This window comes from the organism of the source record quoted next, unplaced genomic scaffold (genome assembly GCF_019419815.1).
Source record: "Pyrus x bretschneideri cultivar Hongxiangsu unplaced genomic scaffold, Pyrus_bretschneideri_v1 Contig15, whole genome shotgun sequence".
Lineage (NCBI taxonomy): Eukaryota > Viridiplantae > Streptophyta > Magnoliopsida > Rosales > Rosaceae > Pyrus > Pyrus x bretschneideri.
This window is the reverse complement of record NW_025999446.1, coordinates 5220415-5241260: the sequence shown is the minus strand read 5'-3', so window position 1 is coordinate 5241260 and position 20846 is coordinate 5220415. Positions and strand designations below refer to the sequence as shown.

General features: G+C 36.0%; 2 protein-coding genes across 2 annotated transcripts; one reads left to right on the top strand and one right to left on the bottom strand.

Annotated features, from left to right (window-relative positions):
* Positions 1–2899: 2899 nt before the first annotated feature.
* On the bottom strand, positions 2900–6099 carry LOC125475624 (beta-glucosidase 12-like). The gene is made up of 12 exons (XM_048580604.1): positions 5785–6099; positions 5590–5659; positions 5423–5481; positions 5231–5306; positions 5037–5114; positions 4649–4730; positions 4307–4570; positions 4085–4201; positions 3734–3957; positions 3555–3583; positions 3255–3454; positions 2900–3137 (listed from the first exon to the last, which is right to left on the bottom strand). Exons 1-12 carry the CDS (start codon positions 5926–5928, stop codon positions 2963–2965), a joined length of 1518 nt encoding a protein of 505 aa, XP_048436561.1. The 5' UTR covers positions 5929–6099; the 3' UTR covers positions 2900–2962.
* A 12620-nt stretch (positions 6100–18719) lies between these two features.
* On the top strand, positions 18720–20801 carry LOC125475546 (N-alpha-acetyltransferase 50-like). The gene is made up of 3 exons (XM_048580446.1): positions 18720–18943; positions 19981–20103; positions 20319–20801. Exons 1-3 carry the CDS (start codon positions 18790–18792, stop codon positions 20528–20530), a joined length of 489 nt encoding a protein of 162 aa, XP_048436403.1. The 5' UTR covers positions 18720–18789; the 3' UTR covers positions 20531–20801.
* The last annotated feature ends 45 nt before the right edge of the window (positions 20802–20846 follow it).

The following is a 20846-nucleotide window of genomic DNA, read 5'->3' as shown; positions in this document are numbered from 1 at the left end:
ATGGAAAGCTCTCATCGAGCCCAACGTCCCTCTGGTGTTAGATTTCAAATTTCTAACCCAAACTTACAAATCGAAGCCATAAACCCACGGGTGATTCCGATAGCTTTAACCTTTTTTCGGTGGCTCCGGCAAGCTTCCTCGTTGATGAACACCACCAAAGGACTCCTCTCAACCCCAGGAGCAAGGCCCAAGACTTGGATGAGGCAGCAAAGTTCGTTTTGGTGGCGAATCAACAACTACCCAAATCGAGGGTTCCGGTGGTTCGAGTGGCTTTCCGACCACTTCCCAGCTGAACTGGGCTTCGGCCTAGGTATAAAAGTTCTCCCCCTTGTTGTGTTCTACAACCCTATAAAATTTGGTAATTTTTAGAGTTCGTCGGAATTTTAGGTTTCCGTTCGTAGGAAACCGTCACGTGCGGTGGCACGTGGCCAATAAGCCGACGCTACCATTTTATGTGTATTTCGATATGAGGTACATCGATTATTAACACGAATGTTAGATATACATTTGAGGTACTTCGATTATTAACACGAAAGTTAGATATTTCGGTTAATTGAGTATTATCGAAAATGGATTTAGAAATTGGAAATGTGAACTATGATTGGCTTGATCCCTTTGTAGGGAACGTAGGCAATTTAACAAGAAGGTTAGATGCAGCCATAAAATAACTGAGATTAATCTTTAACGAAAATTAGAAAGAAGAAAAGAGATTGGGTGTTTAGTTCAAAGATGGACCTTATGTTTTTGTTAAATAAGTTTAGCGATAAAATTTGTGAGGAATTAAGAATTTATTAAAGAGATTGTGATTAGTGGTAGTAAGTAAACAAGATTTTAATTTGGCCTATCATCAGATTTAGCTTCCAAATAAGAATTTTCGGGACGTTACATTAAGTGTGTGGACATTACCAGTATGAATATCAATTTAAATTGAAGAAACATGTTTCATATGAAGTGGTTCTCCTTAATCAAGTTGTATATGTTAACCATAAGTGATCAATTTGAGAGTTCTTGAATATGATTCTTAGAGAGAGAAATAAAGGATTCGAAAATGGAAAGAGAAGAGGAAAATCTATTATCTTTGATATTTCTTAATGAAGAAGTTATTACATCACACTTGTATTTTTAAGCAATGGAATCTAACAACCTTCACTACCCAACTCTACATATGAATGACAAGTATCACAATCTCTAACCATTGAATATACTCTAACATCCCCCTCAAGATCTTGGTTGAGTAATCCAAGCATGAGATTGTTGCAGTGTGTTTGAAACAAGGGTGCACTGAGACCTTTTGTAAGTATATCTATAAACTGCTCTTGAGAAGACACAAATTGCACTTCAAGTTGCTTCTTAGAAATCCTTTCACGGATAAATGAACATCAGCTTCGGTATGCTTTGTTTTTTGGTGCTGAACAGGATTAAAAGATAGGGTAATCGAAGACAATTTATCACAAAATAACACAGGATGTGCAATGACTATGATCTGCATAAATGAAAGCAACTGTTGAATTCAAGTAGTTCAGTTGAAGTAGTGGCAATGCACGATATTCTGCCTTTGTGGAAGATCGTGATACCATTTGTTGCTTCTTGGATGACCAGGAAATAGGATTGGATCCCAAAAACACAACTAAACCTATTGTTGACCTGCGATCAATTGGATCCCCGGCCAAGTCAGCATCACTGAAAGCTTTTAATACCAAACCCCTTTGTGAATAAATAATACCATGATGCATTGTACCCTTCAAGTACCTAAGTTTGCGCTTGAAAACAATATAGTGTGAAACCATAAGATTTTGCATAAATTGCATATTTGGTGCATTGAAAAAGCAGTATACGACCTTGAAAATGTGAGATATTGAAGGGCACCTATAATACTGCAAGATGCAGTGGGATTGTCGTAGGGAGCCCCATCATTCTTGAGAAGCCTATTGTATGGTAAATGAGGTGTATCATAACTTTTAGAATCAAACATCTCAATTTTGTGCAGCAAATCCTGCATAAACTTTGACTAGATAAGAACAACCCAGATTTGATTGAGGTGATCTAAATGCCAAGAAAATAGTGCAAGTCACCTAAGTCCTTTATATCAAACTCATAGGTGAGAGAGTTAAGAACATGATGAATGACAGATGAAGAGCTCATTGTGATTATAATGTCATCCACGTAGGGAACCAAAATCACAATATCACAACCAATCTTCTTCACAAATAAAGAAGAATCTAAATCAGTGGATTGAAAACCAATGTTAGGTAGTGTCAGCTGCTATTCTCACACCCACATTCCATTTGCACAAAGAGCGGCTTTAAATATGAGCACCATAAAAGACCTAGCATATGCTCCACATAGGTCAACTAAGGAGGCACATCAGTTTGGGTTTATGTCGATATAAAAAGGGTCAAGACACAATAGAATTGAGCCATCAAATCCAACAGATTCCAGGTTATTTAGCCAATAAGTCTCATTAAAAATTAATAAAACAAGAAAACTAAACGAATCAAGGAACCGCACTTGATTATTCTAGATTCCAACAGAATAATGCTATAGTCAAATTCAGTAGTTATTCAACTCTAGTTACGATCTTGATTTTCATGGTTGCAAAAGAAATGTACCTTCTTCCTCTTGTTGGACGATTGAATCTATTTGCTTTCGTAACTTTTCATAGAATATTAATTGAAATATTACAGAAACGAGTTAGCATCAATGGCTGCTCAACAAATTAAATGGCCTCACATACACCAAAACTTGACTGGAATATTCTTGCTATAAATATCTTAACAATTCAATCCAAAAGTTACTTCATATAAAGTAATACTGCGTTTATAAGACTTTAAAAAAGAAAGTAGCATGAATAGAATGGATAAAACACTGCAATTGTTTGTAAATAATAAACTGCCTATATATATGCTATTAGAGTCCAATGATCAGATAATGATTATTTTTATATTGGGCTTTCAATTTATTCCTAGGCATTATCATTCAGGAATTTCGGGAGCCACTTTGCCGACTCTTTGGGAATTCGAGTAAGGTTGTTGTTACGGTCCACGTAGTAAAGACCGAATTTTGGAACAAACCCTTGCCGAAACTCAAAATTATCGAGTAGGGACCAATGAAAGTATCCCTTCACATTCACACCATTCCTGCAAAAACATCAGTGACAAGTAAATGGATACTCTTTCCTCAAACTAGTAAACATGCACTCAACTCATGAAGTTGATCTAGATTAGTAATTTTTTGTGTTGTAATAGATTACGTACTTCATTGCCATCTTGATCCGGTACAGATGCTGAAGAATATATTGGATTCTATGTGGATCCTTCAATGATTTATCAAGCTTGGCTTCGGTAATTCCATTCTCCGTAATATAAACTGTTGGGCTCTGGTAGTTTTGGTTCATGAACTCCAAAAGTTTCTGTAATCCTTGTGGATAAGAGTATATAAAGTCGATTCCTTGAGCCTGCCAGGGATGCAAATTTAGTTTTCCAGATATATTTGCTACAGTCCCGTAAAATAGTAAACTAGAGAAATATATTTTTTGACAGTCTCACTTTTCTTACTTTAGGGCCAATAAGGACTCGATCTTTATCTGCAACAATAAAAACATGGGCAACAATATCAGTACCACTTTCAACATATCCATCATTTATACATGTACACACAAACACATGGACACACGCACAGAGACGCACAAAAGTACATACAGATCTGCAACAATAAAAGTCATGTATATGCTTACTTTCAGTCACAGCTCTAGCAAAAGTATCACTGCGGTAGGCGATTGGTGCACCAGGTTTTCTTGGTAGGTAGCGACCAAATCTTGAAGTATAGTAATTGACCCCAATGAAATTGAAGGATCCCTTCATAAGTTTTTTCTCTTCCACTGTGAAAGTCGGTATCCTTTGCTTGGCTAAGAGTCTCATAATTTTCGGGTAGGCTCCGTATACTAACGGTTCCATATACCTGATAAGGAGGAGTACAAAATCATTATTATGAAAAATACGTTTTGTTGATTTCAAAAGAAAACAATAGGCAAGAATCACCATACAAGCGGTACTTGTTCCAGCAATATATACTACTTCTTACTAACCACCCAATTTCAAAGTCCATTAGTCTCTTTGCCGCTGCCTTGTCTTCTATTGAATTAGAAAATGGCTCAACATACAGCCCGACCAGACTGATTCTGATTTGACCACCTTGATCTCCCTTCAAATAAGCAAAATAATAAATAAACATTAGTCAAGAGAAGATTCTCATGGATTTGATGTTAATTCCAGAAGTTGACGGTAAATGAATCAGAGTGTGACACAGGAGAAACTTATCTCTGTAGAGGTTGACAACGGTAGCATGGGCAAGGAGAAGGTTATGACTCACAGTGTACGGCTCAGTGCTGGAATTTCCGCCTGTACATGGAGGAGCATGTTCTTTCACAGGAACCGAGCACCTGGCTGGTGGACCAACTCCAAAGCCATAACCCAGCTTGGCCATAATCAGTGGCTCGTTGATTGTGATCCAATTTTTTACCCTATCACCGTACGTTTTAAAGCATAGCTTGCAGTAGTCCTTGAAATCAGCCCTGAAAATATGTGATATGGTAAACATGAGTGTCACAACTTTGAGAGATGAAAAGTATTTAGCATCAAAAGGTGCTTACGAGCGGCTGAGGACTCCTCCGTACTTGTCCGTCAAGGCTTGTGGTGGGTCAAAGTGCAAGAGGGTCACAAAGGGTTGGATGCCTGTATTAAAATATAGAATTGACTTAATCGAACGATCAACATATTGGAGAATGACAATTGCTAATGGCATGTGGTCAGTTATTGATCATTGCTTTGTTATAACTACAATTTACAGAGCGCTAGAAAACTTGATGAACATCTTTCATCATGTGTATATTCTCCACAAAGCATATATATTATATCAAATATTGTTTCTTCAAGCTTAGGCCTCCTAAAACTTATTGAAAACTGAAGGCATATCACTGGTAATTAACACAAACTATCAAGATATACTGTCACTGTTCTTTGTAAAATTAATTGTCTTACCATTCTTCAGTAATTCATCGGTCACGTTGTTGTAGTGATCAAGGCCCTCTTGATTTATTGCACCATTAAAGCTTCCGTCTACATGTCCAGAATTGCAAACAAAATGCATTAGAGCTCAAGTAGCACACATCAACATGTACATAGTCGTGTTTGCTATTAAAACTTAAAGCCATTATTTTCGTTAAAGTTCTTACTAGGAAGAATCCTGGTCCGGGCAATAGAAAATCTGTTGGCATCGACTCCAAGGTTCTTCATAGCCACCACATCTTCCTACAGTTACAATTGCTGGTTTTAAGCTATATGCCAAATAGAGAAGAAAAAAACACTTTTAACTTTTCTTTGGAGCTAGTAGCGAATGGAACTTGATGATTAATGTCTTCACTCACCTTGTATCGCCTATACGAATCGGTGGCAATAGACAGATTGGAATGGTCCTGAATCCTTTCTGAAATGAAGGAAAATCACAAAATAAATAGGTGGTAAACTATGACACATAGAATAAGGGTATGTCAAAGAAACTAGAACAAACTAATAGTGAGTATACGTGACGAACCTGGAAACTTCTCATTGTAGTTATCCCACACACTTGGTCCTTTACGTGCGACATCTGTTGCTCCTTCGTACTACACCCAACTCATCATGGAGCATACATATTATTACATTATCAAATTTTTCAAAGAGAAATTAAAATACATATACAAGGAAAAAGTGTGCAGCTAGTTAACTACAGTTTCACAAAAAAAAAAACCTGCGGAGCATCAGTCGTGACTCCAAAAACAAAATCAGCTGGAAAGTCGGACCAGGTTACATCAACGGTGGATGAGTCAGCTGATAAAGAGGCAATGACACATAAAATCACTAAAGTGGTAAACACGTTTGTTCGGGATCCCATAGATTGAACGGAGGAAACTAGGCAACTGAAGAAACTGATATGCAGAAGAAATGAAGAGAATAAACAGAAAGAGATGAAGAATAATAGCTTCTGATTACTTGAGAAAGTCCGTGAATATTACAAGCTGTATATAGTTGAAAAACAAAGCTTTGGCTCTAGCAACCTAACCGACTACACAAGACAGTGTGCATGTGATTTGTTTTAGGTTTTAACTTTTGGATTTGCTTTTTAACCCACAATATTGTTGCAATTAAGATTATGATTTAATGGAGTTCCCAGAATTGTAGCCCTAGCTACTTCATTGAGGCCAAGGGAATTTTACACCAATGGTTTGACAAGGACCAGCTCTCCCAGTAATTACAAAACGCCAAGAACAACTGCATAAAAGTCAACAAAGATAATTAAAGAGGGCGGTTCGGTTGTAGTTAATTACCCTAAACACTAGGAATTGCCAATCGTGGTGCGCTCGCATCCACCGCTGTTCCATCGTCTGGTGTTTTCTTTCATTCCCGCTATTTTATTTTGTTGTTCAATATTACATCATGACATCGTAATTCAAATATCCAATCTACCACCGGTTATTTTATTTTCTTGTCCAATATACACCGCATATATTTTAATTATACATAAGCGTTAGATTTATGATGTGAATCTACATATACTGTATATCTTATCTTATTTTGTTGTTCAATATATATATATATATATTAACTATATGAGCATTAGAGCTATGATGAGAATCTGCATATAACCTGATTCACATCAAATTCATCTCGGAGCAAGTATTGATGCTTATAAAGTATTGCCATCTAGAAATAGGGTATTGTTCGTGACCAGGCATTTAATTCATCTGGAAGTAGGTTTTGTAAGTCTTCTCTTAAAACATGAATCGAGCCACTGTAAGTTGGTCCTTCAATAAGCAAGTACACAATATGTCTTGTATTTTGGGTTTAAATTACTGCGCATCCGGTTCAAACCTTTTCTCGTTCTCTTGAAATAATTTAGAGTAATAATGGATTAATAGAAGGTACCCTAAACGTCTTAAAACGCAAGATAGGCTTACAAATAAAACACAAGATATATTCTTACAGTGTAAATACTTAAGTTTACATAGAATCACCCATATAAATTATAATAGACAATACATTTTTATATAATTTTTAGTATCATTCTTTCCTTATTTGTTTTCAAGTTTCTTTAAGGAATTTATTTTTACTTGACAAAATCAGTAAATATTACAAGCTATATATAGTTGAGTAACAAGGCTTAAGCTCTAGCAACCTACGGAAGACAATGTGCATGTGATTTGTTTTAGGTTTTAACCAATGGATTTGTTTTTTAACCCAAAATATTGCTGCAAGTAAGATTATGATTTAATGGAGTTCCCAGAATTGTAGCCCTAGCTACTTCATTTAGGCTAAGGTAATTTTACACCAATGGTTTGACAAGGACCAGCTATCCCAGATAATTACAAAACGCCAAGAACAAGTGCATAAATTCAACAAAGATAAATGATCTGAGCGTGGTTCACTTGTAGTTTATTACCCTAAACACTACGAATTGCCAATCATGGTGCTTTCGCATCCATTGCTCTTCCATCGTCTGGTGTTCTCTTTCTTTCCCGGTGTTTTATTTTGTTGTTCAATTTTACACTGCCAAGACATCGTATCTCAAAAATCCAATCTACCACTCTTCGTTTTATTTTGTTGTTCAATATACACCGTATATTTGTACTCTTGGATGAGCATTAGACTTATGAGCATTAAAGCGTATATCAAACCTGCACCCCGTCTATGGTATTCAGATTAAATCTAAACATGCATAACTCATTAAGCTTTGTGAAACCTTTTGAAAAACCATACAACCCTTAAGACGTGTTACTCGTCCTAAGTGAACTTGCACATATTAACCACAAGAAGCCTTCGTCAATTTCAGGGACCAACCTCTGACCAAAATTGCATCAAATTACTTTTCTTGCTAAGGCAATTAGATAGTATAAACCGGTGATTAATAATTCAAAGCCTGCATGCATAATATCATAAGCAAATTGAAAAGAAATTACATATTCTTGCTAAGGCTCGTGGCCTTGCCCTAGCAAACGAAACTAGTTATGAACAATTATAAAACACCTTCAAAATAAACTTCAATCCAAAAGCTCTCTAAAGTAGTGCATCCTAAATTTTATGCGTTCTCTCCTCCTCTCTCTCCTCTTTTCAACCCTAATGGCTAAAAAACCTTATTTATACCACTAGAAAATAAAATCCTACCTAAAAAAGGTCTTAGAATAATACTAGGAAACCAAATAAATTAAAATAAATTAAGAAACATAATCCTAAATTGACTAGTAAAATTCACCCAAACTCTACACAACCTCAAAACAGCCACGTTTCTAGATCTTCAAGGCTCCAATATAGGGCCAAAACAACTTGAATTAAAGCTTAAAATGTCCTGAACATAATTGTAAAAGGCCTCAAACCCAAAAGACATCATCTTGAACGCCAAAAAGCCCACATAAGCCCAAAATGTGTCTTTGACAGCACTGCACACTTCTCCTTTATTTCATCGTGATAAATAAACCGATTGGTAGAAAATTATGAAACTTTGATACGAACAAGTCAACAGACTTCTAAACATCCTCCAATTAGAATCACTCTAAAATTCATCCTTTGGTCATGTTTTGCTCCAGAGGACGTCGAATGTCCTACATTAAGAATATAAATCAAAATATCAAAATTCTCACAAAAAAAACCAATAAATTATAACTAAGAATAGAGTAAAATATATAGTGTGATATCCCATCCCCAAAATTATTATTTTATTTTATTCTTGACGTATTTCGAAGATTTAATTGGAACTAGTTCTTTATTTCTCCAAATTTAAGAAAACGAAGTGAGGGGTAATTTAGTCATTTCTAATTTTCTCGACCTTTTCAGTCAACTCTTGAATTGGTTAGGTAGAGTTCGATTCCATGAGCACGTAGGCGTAAACAGATCTTATTTCCGAGTTCGAATAGAGAAGTTAGAGTCATTTGAAGTTGGTGGCATTTTGGTAATATTACCAAAATGCTATAAATGGGAGGGAAACCTCCAGAAATTTTGGGGGGGGGGCGGGTGTTTTCAGAAAATGGAAATGGGTGCTGCCTAACCCAATTTGACCCATAAACCCACCAAACTTGACCTGCTTGTATCTTTTTCATCCGAGCTCCGTTTTGGATGATCTTGGTGTCCATGGAAAGCTCTTGACGAGCCCTACATCTCTATGATTTTAGATTTTCCCATTTCTTTTCCCATCTTTGCAGTTCGAGGTCGCAAAGTCCACGACCTTGCCGGCGGATTTATCATTTTTTCGGCAACGATTTCCTTCGAGTGAGGTATGAAACTTCATCTACTCTTCATAATCTTCAAGTGGGTATGCTTAGTTTGTGCTTTCATATTCATTTTAGAGTTGGGTGTTTAGAACGTTAGAAATCCGGTTTTCTCCGGTGAAATTGGACGGTTTCCGGTTAGAATTTATCGTCGGCCTAGTTGTGAAAAGTGTTTCCCTTGTTGAGCTCTAGCTACCACGTAAATTTGAGCTCATCTAGTTAATGTTGAAATTCGGGGTTTGTAAACCCTCCACCTTGACTTCCATCGCGTGTGGCGGTGCGTGGGATCGTTCACGAGTGTTGTCTAGGTTTCAAATACCTTCTAGTGATCATGTGAACCTATGTCTAGCTTGGTTGCCAAAGATTCAATTGTTGGGTGTGGTGACCAATTTGGACCGCCACTTGTTTGTGTGATTGACGACAATTCGACCATTGGATCATAATGAAACTTTAGTATGTTATCCTCGAAGCATAATGTGGACTTTGGGAAGTTATGGATCATAAATCTGATTTGCGGATTGTTGTGGATCCCATCGTTGACTGAGAGTTGAATTGTGGTCAATATGTCTCGGAACGTTCTAAATAATAAAATTAGTACTAGGGGAGGCTTAAGTGAAGTCTAATGGGCCTACATTGGTTAGAGAGTGACTTGAACATATGTGGTATGGTTATTATCTTGATTTCTTATATTGGTATCATCTGTGAATTTTACTTGGTCTTATAATGTGATTCTATTGAAATGTGATTATATATATATATATATATGTATAGATATATATATATATATATATATTTATATATATTTAGCCATAGACCTATGTTTATCAAACATGATTTGGCTTGTGTACTGATGATGATCGTGATATGTGAATTGACGTGCATATTTGAAAGGTGGTTGATTTACATAGATGGTATGATATGATGAAATGTGAGTGACTTTAATTTATGTGAATATGAAATGGTTTTATAATCATTTTTCCTATAAATTGTTAAGTTTCATATTTAGCCAATGATATAGTTATATGAAGGGGGATTTGACGTGCATATTGGAAATATGGTTTGTTTTGTATGATTGGCTTGATTTGATGAGGTGAGGGCTAGTGGTGGACCGTTAACCCATTGTCATGGGGTTTGTTGCTTTGAAACATGTGTCAATGCTCGTTTCATTATTTCATTTCTTGTTTCATTGAGCCTTTATAACTTGAGTAACTTGATTCATGTGTTGTTTCATTGATTGGTGGTTATGCAATGTACTCCGCGATTCCGTTGAGTGACGGTCCGGAATCGTATCTTGGTTTGGATTCCGTTAAGTGATGGTCCGGAATCCTTCCTACTCCACTCTGCGATTCCGTTAAGTGATGGTCAGGAATCGTATCTTGGTTTGGGTTCCGTTGAGTGATGGTCTGGAATCCCTCTTACTCCGCGATCCCGTTGAGTGATGGTCCGGGATTGTATCCACCTTAGTTCATGGAGTTTAGTTTGAGATGGTTGCAAAGTGTAGGCTTTGGATGAACAGTGTCGCCTAATTCTACTTTCATTGTGTGTATGTGAATATGGGTGTGAGATGTTATGGTCGTTTGAAACGAACTTTTGGATGTCTGGGTGCCTCCCTCAGAGTTTTCAAAAGTTTGGTATTGATTTCCTATGAAAGATTTATATTCAAGGTTTATAAATCATGATTGATGGCTGGGTTTATTATTGTATCATATGCTTATTTTATTGTCCCTCACCCGAGCCTCTCAGCTTATCTGAGTGCCTGAATTGCCAGTGCACCAATTCCATAATATTGGCATTGACTTTACATATGACAGGTCTGGGTAGATTATGAGAAACCGCTTGATATTTTGGTTCCGTTGAGTGGTCCGGAACTCAATGTTGTTGGATTCCGTTGAGTGGTCCGGAATCCTTGCTCTTGTTCATTCCGTAAGGTGATTTAGAATCCTAAATTCAAGTAGATGGGAATTACCCACAATAGATATTGTGAAAATAAATTAGAATTACCATGTTATTATTCTTAACCCAAATTGGGAATTATGTAGAGTTCTTTAATTAAATTCGTTTATCTCACTGATTGATTAACATAATTAAATATTAATATTGTACTTCGTGATTCCTTGATATGTTACAAGCTATGTATTGAAATATAATGTTGGAAGTATAGTGATTAGTATGATGAAGTGAAATGTGATTTGACTTGTGTATTAGAAATGGTTGTGACATGTGATTGAAACGCATATTGAATTGCTTGGGAGATGTGAGGTCTAGTAGATGACCGATGACCCATTGTGATGTGGTTTTTGCTCAATATTGCTTCGTTTTGTTGAGTTTCGTGAATTGGGTAACTGGAATCGTGTCTTGTTCCTTCGAGCCGTTGTTATGTTTCTCGGACTTCCGTTCAATTCGGTTGGGTGGATTGGAACTGAGTTTTGTTTGGATTCCGTTGAGTGATGGTCCGGAATCCCCTTTGGAGCCTTGGTCCATTGGGTGGTCCAAAATCCCCTTTTTCAAAGATGTAGTCTTCAATTGAATTGTGTTGCTCTAGCCTTGCGTTTCGACTTGTTGTATGTGTTATTGATTGATGTGATTATGGAATGATGTTGGATATGAGTGGAGTTATCATGAGTATTTTAGTTGATTAATATTTCTAGAGAATAATATGTACTTTGTTAATTCTTAAATATGTGGGATTGTTATGTTGGATATCATTGTTATTGTTATGATTAGACTTGGTGATAAATGTGGCTCGAGATTGGTATTGTACATCGTTGGTTCTTTGAAATGATATATGTTGTGAATTGCGGTATCATGTTGTGACATAATGGCCTATATATTGATGGAGGGGAAATCATGATTTTCAGATGGGTTGTTATGTAACCCTGAGTCTAGTATTTTCATGCTTGTCAAGTTCTATTGATTGATTGAGAAATGTTATACCTTTCGACTTATTTGGACTGTGTTATATGTCAATTATTGTGCATGACGAACTACGAATGGCTTAATCCTTGTTTAGGGTACGTAGGCAGTCTAACAGGGAGGTTAGATGCAGCCATAAAGCATACGAAAAATAACTATGTGATTCAATTATTGAGTTGTGCTTGCCCATATCCCGGAGGTGAGGTATGATAGATACGGATTTTTGGTGATGTCACATGTCAATTCTGGACGTATGTTGGGATTGGGGCGTGACATATAGTATAAATCGACTCGTCACAATGCTCCATAGAACAATAAAGTAATGTATCCATATGAGCTCCCACGCCTCACTGGTATTTTTTAATTATACATGAGCATTAAACCTCTGATGTGAATCTATGTAGATGTTCGTATGACCTTAATTCAGATCAAATTCATCTGTAAGCAATTATTGTTCCTGATGAAGCAATTTCATTTAGAAGTAGGCAGAGGAAGAGAAATTAAGCACAACCTTTTTCTGGGTTCAAACTACTGCATACCGGGCTTAAACTTTTTCTCGTTCCTTTAAAATAATTTAGAGTAATAATGGATTAAAAGGAAATTTAAACGTCTTGGAACGCAAGATAGGCTTACAATAATACTCGAGGTTTATTCTTACAATTTAGGTTTACATAGAATCACCCATATAAATTATAAGAGATAATATATTTTTATATAATTTCAGTATCATTCTTTCAAATATTTTTACTTTTGACAATCTATTTATATATAATTTTTAGTATCATTCTTTCACTCTTTTTGTTTATTTTTTTATTTTTTTAACAAACGATCTAAACTACATAGTAATAGAACTCAATTTGTCAACCAAAAATCAACGAAATTACAATTATGACCTTTAATACAAAACTCAAAAAATGTGAGAAAAGAAAAAAATGGGGCATAAAAGTAATTTCGAACAAACAACTTAGTCACGTGCAAACCGTTGCGCAAAGGTCGTGAAAGCAGGGTTTGCGTGACAAGGGCGTAACCTGCGTCGCACAAAAGGTCTTTGATTGACGACAATACCTGCGTCACGCAAAAGTTTTCGTGCGATGCATCTTGTTCTTGTTGTCGCGCAAAGATAGGTGCGACGCAGGTATTATCGTCACGCAAAGACCTTTTGCGCGACACAGGTATTGTCGTCGTCGCGCAAACCTTTTTTCTTCCTTTTTTTTGACAAAAGTTTTTTATTTAATTGTTTATAAATATTTTAATTAAATTATAAACAATAATTAATAAACCAAGAAAAAGTAATTATTATAATATATATGAAAATGTACATACAAGCTTTCCGAACATAAGAGAAAAAACTACAACAAGTAGTCATCTGGGTTTGATGCATCAAGCTACTAGGTATTGGTTGGGCGAAGTGGCTGGGAGGTCGAAGGTGGAGCAAGATCAGTTGCTGGCATCGGGATTTGGAGGCTCGACATTTGTAAGGCTCGTAAAATCATGCTCATCTTCTCGTCCTGGGCCAAAAACTGGGCTGCAATCTGGGCTTCCCAAGCATCCCGAGCTGCTTCTTGAGCCGTAATCTTATCTTTTAGGGTTTCTACTTCCTCCGTCAGTGCGATGACCTATCTTGTGGTCGGTCTAAAAGAGGAGGCACCGGTCTTATGAACTTGCGCCTTCCTCATACCCCGAACAACCTTGCCATGACAACAACTGAGAGTCTGATCCAGGACTTCAGTCAGGATCTGAAGACCTGCATCCTCAAGTACAATGACGTCCTCGGTCGGGGTCTCCGAGGGAAGCAGCGATGCTGCTTCTTAGAGAACAGTAGTGCCCTTCTCCACCATAGAAACTTGTAATAATAAAGAAAAAATATTTAAGATTTAATAACAAATGTAATTAATTTTTGAATGACTCATAAATATAAGAACAATAACAATTACATATACTTACATGGAGCTACTCAGTGGTCTCATCGCCAGGTCGAACGTAGACATCCTTGAACATGTCGAGCTCTAGGAACTTAGAACCCTCCTAAAGAAAAAAAAAAAAAAAAAAAAAACATTAAGAACATTTTATTAATCAATAATAAAAATAAATTGTATAAAATTTAAAAATTAATATACTTTTACCTGACATCGCATTCCTCAACCCTATACGAGAAGGGTATCAAACCAGAAAGGTGGAGAAGTTTCTTTGACTCCAGAGCTTTCTTGCCAGCAACAGATTTCTCTTGTTAAACATACAATATACATGTTAGTGTGACTATTTGAAAGAAATTATTAAAAAAGCTTAAAAAAAATAACAAAAACTGTAATAAATTATTATTAAAATATTATGTACATACCACAAATTTTGTGTTCGTAAAATGTTTGTAAAGCCACTCCCAATCCTCCGGCCGCTCCTACAACCTGATTGGGCAACCCTCTAGGTGAGCAATCTCCAGATCATCCCATTTCTTAATATGTCCTCAAGATTATTATTGACCTACAAATATGAAAATAGTAAAATAATAGTAAAAAATTTAATAATATTAAGATAATATACTTTGGTTTATAATATTTGTAAACAAAATTAAAAAATTATAAATGCTAAAAATTAATACACTAACCGACAACTCATGCTGCACTAGTTTCTTTGTCCTCTTGGGAATTTATGCCCAGACTCCCACTGCATAGGACAATGCCACCGAATAAGAAAACCATAGCTGGTAGAGATGTTGCTATGCTGCTGTGAGGTAGCTGCTCCACGATGTTGCGAGTCATACATAATCTTGATCAATTCGTTGGACACGTGTACATTGTGTGCCAGCTTCAGCATTCGATTAGGCCCCCTGGTGTATTTTTTAGTTGCCCAAAATAACTTAAATGGTGAAAACCCTAATCTTAAATTTCTACAAAAAATTTGGCAAAACTTCCCCTAATAGTATATCATTTCCCAAAAGTAGAAACAATTCTAATTCAAAAGTAGTTTTGGTTTATCAACTCCAAACACATGTTTACTTGAACTAGCTAAAACAATAAATATAAAAATATACACACGTGTGTATAGTTTCATGCCATGAAAGCTAGGTTCATTTAGTTTCCTTATATATATCCACACATATATACTTAGAAATACGAATATATACTAGCTATTATGCATAGAGCATTTGACGGTAATTAGTAGTTGATGAACCGAACCAAAGGCAATATACAGACTCCAATGAGCTGCCAAAGCCAATGGGATTATCATAATTAGATACCTTTAAGATATATAGCTGGTCCTTTCTAAATGAGCTACCATGTGATAAAATGTAAGAAATGAACCATTTCTCACTTGGACTCCAATCAGTTGCAAAGAAGATATAGGAAACAAAGGCAATATACAGATTTAGGGAACAAAGGCAATACCAAAGTTGAACATCTTTTGTAATTTAATGTCTGACTCAAATCCCAATTCCGAACATAAAAGTCTGAGACATGATTGCTCACTATCATTGAGGATGACCACCTGGGATGAACTACTTAAACTTCATATCAATGTTCAATTACACTAGATTTGGCAGTGCATCTAAATTTTGGACGAAACCTTGGCCAGAAGAAAGCCTTGGAGTATCACATGACAATCATGACTCTTCATTCTAGAAAATTTACACCCTTTCACATTCACGCAATGCGAGATATTGGAAGCATACCCATCTAGAAACTTTATAGAAGAAACAAAGTTGAAAAACTCTTTCTTCCTATTCGGTTTAATTGTAAAAAACGGATGGCCTTTCTTCAATGTACAACCGACTCTCTTCATCCACAAGAATGATCTAATGCCCATTTGTTCCAAATTAAGGTGAGCTTCAATCGTGTCCTTTGTTTCTGACCTAATGCCCATTCTTCAGTGTACCACCGACTCTCTTCATCCACAAGTTGAAAAACTCTTTCTTCCCATTCGGCTTAACTGTAAAAAAACGGATGGCTTTCAAAATCAACAAACTATAACCTGCAAAAAAAAAAAAAAAGAATAAAATCAACACATAAATAAAAAATATATACAAAAATAATTAACTAAGAATATGATAAACACAAATTAATCCAAACAATCACCCGCAATGACACCAATTACTTGATAGGATTTTTACCACTTGCAAAATTAGGGATAAAAACAATTAAAAATACTTGCAGGAGAACACGGTAGTTGTAGTATAAACAGCTCAAGCAAGGTTATTTTCCACAAGGATTGAATGAATAATTTGTAGTTAAAACCAACTCTTAATTAATTATCTAAAACGAAGTTGGGAAAATGTTGATTTTGGAATTTAAAATAATAAAAATAATTTTAAATTAAAACAATTAAAGAAATTAGCAAAATAAAGAAAACAAAAAGAAACATTTTGAAAATCAAATTGTAAAAGCCTAGAGTTCTACCGTTACCATAACAATAGAAAAAAAAAAAAAAAAGCACATATCATTTCAAACTTAAGACCCTTCGTTTATTTTAAACAACAAAAATCATTGCTTCTGATTAAACTTCTTAATCATTTAACCAAAATTTTAAAAATTTATACTCTTATGAAAAGAAATTCCAAAATTTTAAAAATTTTATACTCTTATGAAAAGAAATTCATAAAAAATGGAAAATAAAAAAACACACATAATGTTATGAATTTGAGACCTCTTTGTTAATTTCAAACATAATGAACCACCACTTCTAGTTAAACTTTTTAATCATTTGATCAAATTTTATAAATTTATACCCTTATAAAAAAAATAGTAAACATTAGAAAGTAAATAAACCTATAGCGATTTGAACCCAGGACCTCCTTGTTAAATTTAAACAACATAAACCACTAGTTCTAGTTAAACTTCTTGATACAACAACAACAACAACAAAGTCTTTTCCCACTAAGTGGGGTCGTTATATGAATCCTAGAACACCATTGCGATCGGTTCTGTGTCACGTCTTCCGTTAGATCCAAGTACTCTAAGTCTTTTCTTAGAGTTTCTTCTTTGAATGTGTACAACTCAAGAAGTAGCCGCATCAAGTCTTTATGATTAGAAGATGGCGGTTGTTGTCGTTACTTCTCATTAGGTACAAATAGTTGCTAACAAGAGTCTCTTATTAGTGGCACATATCAAAAGAAAATCTCACAAAACCTGGCTATGGTAAACCCAATGAGACAAACCCATAGTCTAAGGAGAAAACTAGTTAATGCAGGATCTCGATATTGTTTCACATCTCCAAGATGATCATTAAAATACAAAAGGGTAAGACCAACCCATAGTAGGTGTCTCGTCAAAACCTCATCAAATTACCAAAAATCCAGTTAGGAAAGTGCTCCTAATCGTAAGGATATAGTATGTTAAGATCATGTGAGTATTCATTAGGATACTCCCCCTGAGTTCAGCAAAACTCCCCAAGAGAATACCGGTGATGCAAATCTAAAAGTTTGTGGAATCCAATTTCATTAACAACCTTCTAAAGGTTGACTTCGGCAGTGACTTTGTGAATAGGTAGGAAACATTCCTGGGACTGGATATGCTTGACTTCAATCTTCTGAACTTGTTATTGCTGATGAATGAAAAAAAAATTCAGAGCAATAAGTTTGGCGTTGTCATCTTTGATGTATCATTTCTTTAATTTTTCGATACATGCATCGTTGTCTTCATGAATCATTGTTTGAACGTCAACGATAGTAGAAAAGCCACATGTGTTTCTTATGTGATCAATCACGTCCCTCAACCAAAACATTTGCACAATGCTTCATGTAGGGCTAGAATACCAATGTTATTTGAAGACGTAGCAATCAACTCTTATTTGATTGATCTCAAGATATTGTAATATCTTCAATGGTATAGACATAACCAATTTAAGAACACACCTTGTGTAGGTCAAGTGCCAAGTACAATAAGGTACCGATTGCACTTAAGTATGGAGCTATAGGTTCCAGTATCTCTTTATCCTCGTCTTTAGAACAAAATAGGTCTCATTTTGCAAAGCTCGAACAACCATGTGAGTACTCAAAAGCTTCGCTTTATCCTCATTAAAGCAGCGTAACACATTTTGAGTGTCGTTCAATTGGTGGACTTGTATACCAAACAATGCTCTACTCCTTGCAATTGGTCGAAGACACAACTATCTCATCCATCAAACACCCCCTTTAATAATTTTATAAAAATGATAACTAAATATCGGATTTGTCTTCAATAGTCTAAACTATTGGTAGTCTGACTTTTTATCTATTAGATTGACAAGTTAAAAAAAATAACATTTCATCAATTCAATCATGACCCTCCATTTCTCAACCACTAATTGGTTCGGACTATTGCTGAAAAATTGTTGAATACCACTAGAACTTTATAAACGTTTTAATAGTTCACTCTAATTAACGACATTTACTATAATGGGTCTAATCTCAAACTTTTACAAGCTTGGGCCAAACCATCAACAGTATTAATTTCATGACCCGACCCGAATCGTCCCGACCACCCCCCGCATAAATCCAAGACGCTATGTCGGTACAAAATTACAATCCCAACCCTCCCCCCCCCCCCCCCCCCCACATCTCACTCTCTCTCTCTCTGCTCGTCGTCCCTGCAGGCAAAACTCTCGGTGGAGAAATGGGGGCCGGGCGCGAGGTCCAAAGCTCGCTGGACGGTCTGAGAGACAAGAACGTGATGCAGCTGAAGAAGCTCAACACTGCCCTCTTCCCAGTTCGCTACAACGACAAGTACTACGCCGATGCCCTCGCGTCCGGCGATTTCACCAAGCTAGGTTAAGCTTCGATTCTGGGTCTTCCTTATTTTTACATAATATTTCTAGGTTTTGTTTAATTTTGCATAACATTTTCTGGGTTTTGTCTAATTTTGCATAACATTTTCTGGGTTTGCTTATTTTGTGTTACTAATGTAGATTTTATGCAAATTCCCTGAAATGTCTTGTGGTTCTTGCTTATTTTGTAAAATCTTTGTGTATTTCGTAGTTTCTGTTCGTTCTGCGTATTTCATAGTCGTCCTGGTTGTTTGTTTGCTTCGGGTCATCCGAAATGGAATTTGTTTATGGGTCGTGCTGGGAAATATTGGGCTTTAGCTCATTGCATTTGGAAATGCTGGGTTTGGTCACTTGGATTTGGATACACTTTTGAAGAATGTCGACAACACAATTGTACAAGTAAATTGGGGATGAAAACTAATTGGTATGTCAGGGATTTGGGTAGTTTTAGTTCTGATAGTAATGATTAGTTCGATTGTTATGCGTCTTAAGTCAATTTTTCTGCTTGTTGGTGTTCCAAAAAAAAAAAGGAACGAGAGTAACTACATATTTTTAAATATAAATGATGATGTTCTGGTGCAGCATCAGTGAGGTGCTTAAGTGATTAGCTATCCCCTGGATTTTTATCAGTTCTTCAACAACAAAATTAGATGTCTTCTTGATGAGTTATGTTCTATTAGGCATGCAAAGAGGGTCATTATGAATGAAGAAGTGGGTGGGACAGTGGCTTGGGCATTTTTGAAGGTATCCTGTTATGAATTGTATGTGCTGAGACTATTATTTAACAAGCTTATTCGCTGAGCCATCAAAGTCCATTTCTTATGATTTCTCAATGAATCTGCATATATGGTCTAAAACTAGATTGATAATCATATGTAAACACGATTACAAACTTATTGTGTAGCTATACCCTTGATTTATCATCCTTCAGATTTTTTTCCCTTCTTTAGTACTCGTGTCTATGCTGGAGTTGACCACTTGCCAAAGTGACAAACAGTATGAAAGTTTAAAGTTTAATTCCTGCTATTATTTGTATACAGCATATTTCAGTGATATATGCGTTGGTGCAATTGCATGCCGGCTTGAGAAAAAGGAAAATGGAGCTGTCCGCGTGTACATCATGACATTGGGAGTTTTAGCACCGTACCGTGGACTAGGCATTGGTAAGCAAGCAATGTTCTTCATATTATAACTTTGGTGTGGCATTGTGGTCGAAATACATGATCCATGCTTTGATTAACTTTGCCTTCTGAATACAAACTTGAGTTGTCAAGAAGTCTCCTGCTCTGTGGTGGTTCTGTCGACTGGTAAATGTTGGCTTAATCTGGATATTTACAACTGCGCAAATTTTCTGATCTAAGTTCTGGGATTTTTGCAGGTAAACAACTGTTGAACCATTCTCTTGATCTGTGCGCCATGCAAAATATTTCCGAAATTTACTTGCATGTTCAGACAAACAATGAGGACGCCATAAACTTCTATAAGAAATTTGGGTTCGAAATCACGGAAACCATCCAGAATTATTACACGAACATTACTCCTCCAGACTGCTATGTGCTCACCAAGTATATTACTCAGACAAAGAAATAGCATCTCAAAGCCATCAAATGGGGTGCTGTTCCATTAAATTTTGGTCTGTTTTATTCCTTAATTATGCTGGATGTTGTCTAGTTGTTAAGAGTTATGAAGTAGCTAAAATTTATTGGAAGCTGAGTTATGTAACGGTTCATCTGCGATGTTCCGGTGAAATGATTGTTGGTTTTTTATCGGATTAGCTTACGATCATATGGAAAATTTCATAATTTCACGGCCAAGTAAGGGTTTCCGGCACGTTAACAAAACCCTTTCTGGCTTTTCTTTATGAAGTGTGTTGTTATTTTGGAAATGCAATTCTGTAAGCAGGCAC